Here is a 10,616-nt window from a genome sequence, read left to right as displayed (position 1 = left end):
ATATCGGCCATTCCCATCGCAGCGACATCGACTTCTGGACGGCCAGATATCCTCCTACACCTTCATGCCGCAAATGCCATGCTTCTTCAAGGCTGTAGTAGGCTCTTGATTGTCGTCAACCTTAATATCTCGTTCTCTGAGCCGGTGATCCACGAAGGGTTGATACTTTCTTTCGAGGAGGTGCCGAGTACCGGAGGGGAGTTCGGTACCGTGCCGGCATCCGAGTCTTCGATCGAGGCTTTGGAGACCAAGAGGTATCAAGGGGACGGAAAGGATGGGTCGGCATGCGCTGTTTGCTTGGAGGACTTTGAGATCGGAGACGAGCTGACTGTAATGCCGTGTTACCACAAGTTTCACCACTCCTGTGTGACCAAGTGGCTGGAACGAAGCAACGTCTGCCCGCTATGTCGCTATGCATTGTCGACGGTCGTTGGAGAAGGTGTGATAGCATAGGGTTTGATGTTTGCTCCAATGTTAGATTAGGTGGTGTATTTGGGGTGTATCATTCTTTTGTGATGAATAGCAAAGACACAATATATAATCAATAGATTCTTACCATCATTGGCTTTTGTAAACTTTCAGATGATATCATATATATATATATATATATATATAATTTGAGTAAAGTTGGAGAGACTGATTTCTAGGATAGCTGTACTAATCTCTATATATTGGACAAGTAATGCCTGCTGGCGCTGGTCTTTCTGGGTCAAAGAAGAATGAGGCCTGTAAGATGCTGGGTCACATTCCTTGGTTGGCTGATGCTATTACGGTATTAATCAACAATTTTATTATTTAGGCTATAGTGTGCTATTCTATGAGGGTGCGTTGTTGTAACAACTCAGGACCTCACCCAAAATGGCTAGCCAGAAGGTATTATTTGGGTTCCTTAATCCTGTATAAATACCCAAGATCTACCTAGCGAATAACCGATGTGGAACTAAACACACGCCCGCACGGATCCTCATATACTCCTTCCGTTCAAGCCCTGACGTCCTCGTCAGGCTAAGGATTCAAATCCATTCAAATCTAATCACAAATACTACAATTGGCCCATGGTCAGCCTCAATGGATCCGTGCTGCAGTGTCCTCTAGTCCACATAGGTTATGGATCGGGTCCGCTTTGATACTATTTGTAACAACCCAGGATCTTACCCAAAATGGCTAGCCGAAAAGTATTATTTGGGTTCCTTAATCCTGTATAAGTACCCAAGATCTACCCAGCAAATAACCGATGTGGGACTAAACACACACCCGCACGGGTCCTCACAGTTGTAACATTATAATATGTTCTATTCTATGAATTATTAAGGTGATTCAAGCATGGCAACATGTTTTCTAATAACTATTAAAGTTTGTCAAGTTGAACCTTGTCATCTAGTTGATGGTAGATTAAAGATTAGAACTTTTAATGCTTACTATGTCCTAAAATTAAGTGCATTATAGGTGATTTCCGGATCAAATTGTCATGGATTGCCATAAATTATCCTCAATTCTTTCATACAAGATGATAACTACACAAGCAATCCGTTTCACAACCATATCAAGTTGTGCATTTTGTAACTTGAAATTAAGATTCCGAAAAGAAAATTATACATCTCATGACCATCCTAAGTTGGTTTCTCCATGGTAAAAAAACTGAAATTAATATTCTAAAGAGAAAAGGGTGCATGTAAATGATGGGTGCATGGGGCGATGTCCCCGACCCAAAAGGATTCGAAGACTGAACCCCCGTTATCTGGGAGCCTTCACTCATGTCCCTCACGAAGATACAGTGCCACATGGGAGGGGAGTACGTGGAGGAGTAAACCATAAGAAAGATGGAAGTGGGAGGAAGAATTGCTTGCCCATTGATGGTTCCATTGCAAAAACAGGAGAGCGGTAGCCATGCATGGGGGAGCTTCGACGTAGGAAGTGGAAGGCGATTTTCCGAAGTGACAGCCAACCTTTCCGAACGTTAGTTATTAAGAGGAAACGGAATATAGTCATAGTGGGAACGAAAGCCATGTTGTACATGCACAACATGAGGACATGGGAAGCAAACGCCGATGTGACAGCCTTTTCCTTCGCCAGTCAGTTATCAAGGGGGCCATAAATGAGAGAATGAGGAGGAAAGAGGGTGTGAGAATAGTAGTTGGCATATTAGGTTCACTCTCACCCGAAGGAGAGTATTCGTGCATGGGTTTTCTCTCACCCGAAGAGAGGCTTCTAATCAAACCTTTCATTCTCATCGTTCTTTTCCTCTTTGCCACTGCTGCGATCTATCATCTGGTATCAGAGCCATGACGAGCAAGGAGAAATCGAGCGGACAGAAGCCGAGCTAAGCACCCTACAAGAGGAGTTGCGTGGCTTGGAGGAACAGGTGGATGGGCGGATCACAGAGGTCTTGGAGGCTGTCCAAAATCTCCAGATGACAGTGCAGCCACAACCGTCGTTCGGGCAGCCGTCACCACTACCAACTTCACCAGGGGGTAGGACTTGGGCGAATGGAGGAGTTTGTGGGGGGCCAACATCGTCCAAGAATGGACTTCCCACGGTTCACCGGGGATGATCCCATTGTTTGGCTGGATCGTGTTGAGCAGTATTTCGAAGGCCAAAGAGTCCCAGCCAACTGATGGATAACCACCACCTCATTCTATCTGGATGAGGAAGCCAACCACTGGTGGCAGTGGTTACGACGAACATACCACGATGAAGGAGCACCATTACTTGGAGGGTGTTCGAGCAAGAATTGTTAGACCGGTTCGGCCCCAATGAATACGTGAACTTCAATGAAAAGCTCTCCCGTGTTCAGCAACAAAGCTCGGTGAGGGAGTGTCAATAGGAGTTTGAGAAGTTGGCTAATCGAGTCCGGGGCTGATCATAGGAGGCGCTCCTTGGCACTTTCGTCGGAGGACTCAAGAAAGAGATCACGAAGGAGGTACGCATGAGATGACCCCATTTCCTGCGAGAAGCAATTACGATTGCTCAAATATGGGAGGAGAGGCTGGAGCAAAAGTGAAAAGCAACCCATAGCGGTGGACTTCTGAACCCATCTACTGCTACATCTCAGCTTCTTGCTCCAGCACCGATCCGACACATATCATAGGAGGATATGCAGCAACGACGGAAACGAGGACTCTGGTTCAAATGCAACGAGAAGTTCACTCCGGGGCATCGGTGCCGACTCTACAAGCCTATCTGATAGAAGCAGATCGTGTGGAGGATGTGGAAGGTGTAGTACCCCCGAGCAAACCTTGAGGACAAAGTTCAGGTTGAAGGGGGGAGGGATGATGGGTGCACGGGGTGACCCCGACCCAAACGGATTCGAAGATCGAACCCCCATTATCTAGGGGCCTTCACTCATGTCCCTTACGAAGATACAACGCCACATGGGTGGAGAGTACGTGGAGGAGTAAACCGCGAGGAAGAATTGCTCACCCGTTGATGGTTCCATTGCGAAGACAGAGGAGTGGTAGCCATGCATGGGGGAGCTTCGAAGTAGGAAGCGGGAGGCGGTTTTTCGAAGTGACAACCGATCTATCCGAACGTCAGTTATTAAAAAAAGCGGAATACAATCATAGTGGGAACGAAAGACATGTTGTACATGCACAACATGAGGATGTGGGAAGCAAACGCCGACGTGACAGTCTTTTCCTTCGCCAGTTAGTTAACGAGGGAGGAAAAGGGTGTGAAAATAGCAGTTGGTGTATTGGGTTCACTCTCACCCGAAGGAGAGTATTCGTGCATGGGTTTTCTCTCATCTGAAGAAAGGCTTCTAATCAAACCTTTCATTTCCATCGTTCTTTTCCTCTTTGCCATTATTGGGACCTATCAGAAAAATTGATTCAAAGCATTATGCTCAGTAAAATTATTCAAAATTATGGAAAAAGCAATCAAAATACCAAAAATTAGGTGCTAGACGTTATTTTAGAAAATAAAAAGGACCAGTCTTGGGATTGGGTTAAAAAAAGGGAATTAACATGTTGAAAACCCTAAAAATTTGACTCACTAATATAAGAACTTGCTAACCTAGGAAGCTAAGTTATAAACAAATCCAACCAACTTATAAGGCATTTACAATTTTTTTCCCAAAAACAAATAAAAAACCTTTTGGGATCCAAAGTAATGAAAATTAGATCATGAATGAAATATTGTCTACTGTTCCCTTGTCATCGCCTCAATATATGATTGATTGATCTGTAAAGAAGTTGGGCTACATAAATGATAACAAATAATCTTTATCATTTTGTTTCTTTGATCAGAAAAGTGGCTGGTCCAACCTGTTTCATTTCACCAAGTGATAAAAGAACAATCTGGTCATTACATAATCACCCACATGATCTGATGGTATCCCTTAGTGAAAAAAGATCATGCATCTGTCTTTATGAGAATGGAACCAAGATGCTGAAGGCATGAAAAGTTTAACATGCAATCTACTATTAAGCATATTGCCATAAGAAAAATCTCAGATCCCTTATTCTACATACGATTATTGTACCCTTAAATTCAGTTCACATCTCATGGATCAAGCTGATGGAAGAATGTTGAGGGCGACTTCCTTCAGTGATGGCATTTCTTCCTGCTGATGCAAACAGATATACCTACCACCAATTTTTCTCAATACCATCCAGGGACCAGGATATGACCTGCAACAATTTAAGTGGTTAGTAGTATTTATATGGACCAAAACATCAAGATTTTACATAAGCATATGGTTCTTTAAGCAATTTGCCATGACTTGGAGAAAAGAAGGCCAATGTTCTAATTTTTTGTTTTTCATGAAAGAATTATTACATGCTTTCACTTATTATAGTCATGACTAACAGGAATTTGGTAGCGCTGAATATGCAAATTTGGACTGGAATACAGTTTTGATACAATTACAATACCAAAAAAGACATACTATTTTCTTAAGACTGATGGACCAGAAGCCTTTTTCTTTCCATTCTATGAGTAATTCGAGAAGAAGAGGTTCAGACCTGAACAGGGTTCCTCCATTGCGCCCTTTGAAGTTGTGAACATAATATACCGTCTCCAACTTGGGAAGGAAGGTTTTGGCAAGTGCTGCTAGCTTGGGATAGAATAATGGTGGATAATCTTGAGTAATTAAGGTCCATCATGGCATAATTATGAGCAGATTTCATCAAGAAAATAAAGTTCATGTACTTGAATTCTATTGGTGCTTTGTGTCTCATGGCCTCATGGGGCCAATTTGGAAAATGTAGCTTTTTAAGCGATGAGATCAATATTCAAGTTCATTATTAACTTTCTGAATTGGAAAGGATGGTTTTGAGCTCATAAATTATGTAAACATGTGGCACCATAGGCAGGTTAAGCATAATATTAACCATCATATTCTCAGAGGATACATCCACTTCTTATCCTATCCAACTCTCCATTGAATATGATTAGCTTTCTATCAGTATTTACGACTGCTTCTTTGTAAAGCTCTTCCACCACAAGCATTTCTGTGAGACGAGGAATCCATACACTGTTAACTAACAAAACTGAACACAGAAGTCAGTAAGTGGGAGGGATCTTAAGAACTACCATTGACATTAAAATAGGGATAAGCAACTAAGAATATTTCATCTTCCGGTTTCACACGATCTACCATTTTAACCTTGGAAACAAAACCAAAATCTTCAAATAATGATGGTTTTGTTAGATAATCAAGCCTGAGTGAGCTTCCTCCAAAGACAGATTGTCTTGCAAAATCCACTTCATTTGCTTCTGGGAAGAACTGTCCATCATATGGAAAGAAAAAACATGCACACTGAATTATGATTGCTTGTCAAAATCAAGAGAAAGAAAACCATTTTCCTACCCATTATATATATAGGTAAATATATGTACATACATACAAATATATATCATTGAACGTGCCTTAGTTATAAGTGTAGTGTGTATATATAATTGTAAAGTGGATATACTATATTTGTGGGAGACATTTTGGAAAAGATAACACATTCAGTGAATGCTAACAAGTCTCAAGAGCCATTTCATTCATGCTGATCTCAAATCTGCACACCTATTCCATCTGTAGGGAATCTACAGAAAGCTAGAGTGTAAAATGTAAAAGATGAAAAAGAACAACCTCGAATACCTACTCAATGTGAAGGTTTTTGGATAAAAAGAAAGATAACAACCGACGCCCATTATAATATATAAAGCCAACTTTCCTAGTTATGCTTGTCCGTTAGACATATCCATCCATCCACATTTCTTCTCTCTGTATGTGCATTTCCCTGCCCAAATCTCTGTCCTTTTAAAACCATGTACACAGGGTTGCTTAGTTTGTTACAGGATATATGTATTAACCGTAAGGTTGCAGGTTCAAGTCCTTTCTGGAGCAAATGGATCTCACACCTTCTTTTCTCTTAAAAAAAAAAAGGGAAACACATAACTTTGATGTGGAGTATTTCCATAGCAACTCATAGAAGCAGAATATCCAGTTAGACAAATACAGGATAGCAAAATTAAATCAATCCTAATGAAAAATTAGCAGTGTGCTCTGCTAACATGTATCCTTGTTTGTTCAAAATCTTCTAAGGTGCATCATTCACTCTGGGTAAGGTCACATAAGGGCATTGGCTATCCAGACTTCTTAAATTCTATTTTGGAAATGGTTCTGCAAGCGAGCACCATGGTGACCCCTCCATACATGGAAAGCCATGACATGTTTCTCATGGGCACAGATGGTGCTGCATACGCTTGCATGCAGCACTCTTCATAAGATAGCACCTTCCCCAAGCTTCAGATTTGTCACAGAACAATTTAGTCTAGTTAGAGTGGATTCTAAGGACTACATTCTCAAAATTGTCTGAATTATTTATATATCTATTATCGGGCAGAGCTGATTGAAGTGATTAAAAATGTACTGAATTCTATTATGAACTTTTAGTACCAAAAGAAAGCAGATGAGCATGTATACAACTTGATTTCATCTTTACACTTACTGCAACATCAGGAAGCTTTCATACATCACATACAAAATGTTCTCAAATTTTTAGATGAATGAAAAGAAATAAAAGGTAAAGAACACCACAAACACGAAATATTTGGGAAGAACTCAGAAAACTTACAACTCTTGTCCGTGTAGCTTTCTCTGGAACTATAAAGCGATCACAAAATCCTCTGATAAGCTGCATGCTTTCTGTCATTTCAATACCTCCCTCACCATCACCTAATGCATATGTGATATGAATCAGTAAAGCATGCAGTTTTATAGCAATGGTGAACATTTTATTGAGGGGAAAAAAAAAAGAAAAACAGGGAAGATAAGATAGTGAAAGAACCTGGTACGGATTCTAGGCCAGAAGTAGGAAACTCAATGTCCTGTTTTATATGATCATGTCAAAAACTATGATGGCTGTAGAGTTGAGGGCACCTTGTTAATAAACTCATAAGGCCACACTCACCAGTAACTGCTTCTTGTCTTTCAGAGCCAATTCAGTTGCTTCTTTTGCCTGTGATCACTAAACAGAACCTCTTTTAAGGTTAAAGCTTCTGCTAGAATAGACAGATGCCAGAGTGGTTTAAGTAATATTCTAACATTGGCCAGCCTATCGAAATAGTTTGCAATCACATAGATTAAAAGAAGAAGCAAAATAGACCATTTTGTACTGAAAGAATTTAAAATGGTAATTGCTTCAAAAATTAAATAAACAAATATATTTAAGAGGTAATTCTAACATCTCTATCCAATGCATAATGAATTAAAGGTATCTTTACCTTGATCTAATGACATCTAATGATTCAATCTAAGTTAAAAACATAAATTTTCCTATATATTTCCACTTCTAAAAAAAAAAAAAAGAACCCCGATCAGCTAATTATGATAAAAGAGACTTTTCTCACATGTTGACATCTAATCCAAATGAAGAGAGAACAGAAGAAAAAAAAAATCATGCTGCCTTCCCCATTCCCGAGTCTACAAAAGCATTAACTGGCTATATGATCTCTTGTTTTCACAACTAGTAATTAATAATTTTTTGCCAAAAAATTACCAAAATTAATTAGCCTGCAAGAGTACCTGCTCCAGAAGCTGGGAGTAATCGGCAGGGAACCTCACGTCCAGTTCAACCGGATTGCTGCTGTCTCGGGAGAGGGAGAACACAACCAAATGAACGCTTGTTGCCATCTTTCTTGGGGCAAGTCTTTTCCCACCAAAACGCCGAATCTTCGGAAACAAAGGAATGGAGGCTTTCAGTCTTACATTGAAAGCATCAAGATTATTAGATGGATCAAAAACCAAAACTACCTGCTTGGAAAGGGAAGAAGTAACAGGTAATGGAACCCTAGGAATGGACGAGCTGGAGATCCGCATCTTTAGAGCTTGGAAAGTTTTTCTTTCTTTTTTTTCAATTTATTTTTTGGGTTGTTTTGAGTGCAGGCGAGAGGGAGGTCTTGAAGCCATCTCCGCCCCTACGTTTTTGTGGACTCCAACGGATAGCTGGGAGATACAGTTGGGACCGACCGTGGATGTGACCGATGACTTCAAAGCCGGCCTCCGCCGTTTACAGCTGGAACCGTTACTTGATCAAGTTGTTGCTCAGGCTGAGTCAGGATACTTTTTTTTATTTTATTTATTTATTTATTTATTTATTTTTTTTTGGTAAAGATAGAAATGTGATACTACTATGATATGAATACATATAAAAAAATCAAAAAATAGAATGTCTCTAAAAGCTCTAAGTACACGTGCGTCAGAAGTCTAGGATAGTCCATGAAAATGATCAGCTGCAAAGGAGGCCATCTAATTTGCAGCTTCATTCATCTCCCATGCGTATATTTTCTTAATGGAGATACAATCTCTCGTCAAGTACCAAATGTCTTGAATCAGGAAATGCAATCCGCCTCCTTAGCTCGATCCTAGATCCAACCATCACCGTCCCGAGTCACCCTTCATCAAGATGACATTAGTCCTTAAAGTACGCAACGCATGGCTGAAGCTGGCCCAAGCAGCCCTAAGTTCCACTTCTGGCACTGAGCCGGCTCAAGTCAGCTTTAGTTTTGCACTTTTTTTTCCCCTCTGTATTAAAAAAAAGAAGTGTGAAGTCTAACTGATAAATAGATTCTTTTTGAAATATCATTACATGATGCCTCTTTTTATCTTGAGGAAGAATAAATCTTGCATTAAGTTGGGAAAGTTATATTCTTACTAGGAGATTTACCATGCTATAGATCTTGTTAAAGTATAGAAATACATTAGTATTAATAGATCCAAGTTTATCTTCTTAAACGTTTTTTGAACAAAAGCTTTATTAATGATATATGTAAAATAATAGTGACATGAGAAGAGACAGTTAACTTCGATGGCTTTGAAGTAACCAGAATCATGAAGAAACATCTTGGGGGGAAATTCTTCAGTGAGTAAATTTTCTTTGGAATTGTGGAGATTCTTCTTGGATACTGATCTTTCTTCATGATATAATTTTACAGAAAAATAGGCCTGTTGATATTTCTCCGGTTTGGTTTTCTCTACTCCATGCTTCTCCGATTTGGTTTTGCTTACAAATCAATTGATATCCTCGCAAACACTCGATGACGATTCGAGTGCATGCATGAAAGGCTCAGACAAATAGTAGCGGGGAGGGCATCGGCAGCAAGAAGACCACGACCTCCAAAACAAAGAAACAAACAGAGGCTCTTGGCATCACGATCTAGAACTTGGGCTGGCCTCTCATGTAGGGGAAGCAATTCATTGGAAGGAGTCGAGTGTTATTTATCCCCCTTCTACTAAAATTGGGGGTGCTTCCCTTTCTAGGGTTAGGGATAAAGGTAAAGCCCCCATGGTGGGTCTTATGCTCAAGCAATTCAAGGTAAATATCATCTCACGAAGCCAGTGTCTATAATTTCCCCTTCTGAATTAGAGAGGTTGAAATGGAATGCCACTTGTGAATGGTGTAGGTGCTAATTTTGCACTGCTCGAAGGATGATTCTGTCAACTGGAAGAGTGATTGACATGACCATGGCATGGATCAAAGTTAAGGACTTACAACTAGAATCTTGTCGCTTTACGGGCCACTTATGTCTTTTGAGAAGCAAATAACGTTGACAATTGGATTGTCTCTTATGTTGCCCATCACTCGAAGGAATTCCTGTGGAAATGCCCCGAGGCTGCTCCCCCCTCCCTCAGTGTCTCCTTTTGTTTTTTTTTTTTTGTACATCGGCGTCTCACACACAATGGATGTGAGTGCAGCCCATAAAGTCAGAAAGTAGGAGAAGATACATCGAAGACGGCACCGATACGTGAGTGTCCAACTGTTGGCCTCTCGGAAGACCTAGCTAGCTCGGTGGGAGGCGCACTCCCCCAACATACTGCGGATGTCGTGTATCAGCCGCGACCCGCCTGCTGTACGATCTGCACCCTGGATCCACTCGATCACTGTGGCTAAATCCCCCTCCATAATAATACGATCCGCATCCAATACTCTCCTCGCATAGAAGACACCCTCTCTGCATGAAGATGGGCCCTATAGGCCGCCCTGATCCCCTACTCTATAAGGTTGGGTCTCCGCGAGGAATCCCTTAAGAAGGATAGGAAGGCCTCTGTCAACATCCACCTCCGCAACCGACCGGAAGAGCTCAAGGCATACTCCTAAATCTGGATAGCCAGCTAACAGTCGAAA

General features: G+C 41.0%; 1 protein-coding gene across 1 annotated transcript; it reads right to left on the bottom strand.

Annotated features, from left to right (window-relative positions):
- Positions 1–4,255: 4,255 nt before the first annotated feature.
- On the bottom strand, positions 4,256–8,405 carry LOC120107800 (protein LOW PSII ACCUMULATION 3, chloroplastic-like). The gene is made up of 9 exons (XM_039121250.1): positions 8,246–8,405; positions 8,018–8,164; positions 7,404–7,451; positions 7,281–7,320; positions 7,068–7,168; positions 5,533–5,725; positions 5,352–5,450; positions 4,962–5,079; positions 4,256–4,628 (listed from the first exon to the last, which is right to left on the bottom strand). Exons 1-9 carry the CDS (start codon positions 8,309–8,311, stop codon positions 4,508–4,510), a joined length of 933 nt encoding a protein of 310 aa, XP_038977178.1. The 5' UTR covers positions 8,312–8,405; the 3' UTR covers positions 4,256–4,507.
- Positions 8,406–10,616: the final 2,211 nt, after the last annotated feature.

The sequence above is a fragment of the Phoenix dactylifera genome, unplaced genomic scaffold, assembly GCF_009389715.1.
Source record: "Phoenix dactylifera cultivar Barhee BC4 unplaced genomic scaffold, palm_55x_up_171113_PBpolish2nd_filt_p 001026F, whole genome shotgun sequence".
Classification (NCBI taxonomy): domain Eukaryota; kingdom Viridiplantae; phylum Streptophyta; class Magnoliopsida; order Arecales; family Arecaceae; genus Phoenix; species Phoenix dactylifera.
This window is presented reverse-complemented; position numbering and strand designations above follow the sequence as displayed.

Bases quoted from the DNA above. Each gene is read 5' to 3' on its own strand.
- LOC120107800 (XM_039121250.1), bottom strand. From the start codon at position 8,311: ATGCGGATCTCCAGCTCGTCCATTCCTAGGGTTCCATTACCTGTTACT. The intron at 8,165-8,245 runs GTAGTTTTGGTT...TTGTTTCCGAAG, and splicing joins CTTCTTCCCTTTCCAAGCAG to ATTCGGCGTTTTGGTGGGAA. The intron at 7,452-8,017 runs GTACTCTTGCAG...TAGTGATCACAG, and splicing joins ACTCCCAGCTTCTGGAGCAG to GCAAAAGAAGCAACTGAATT.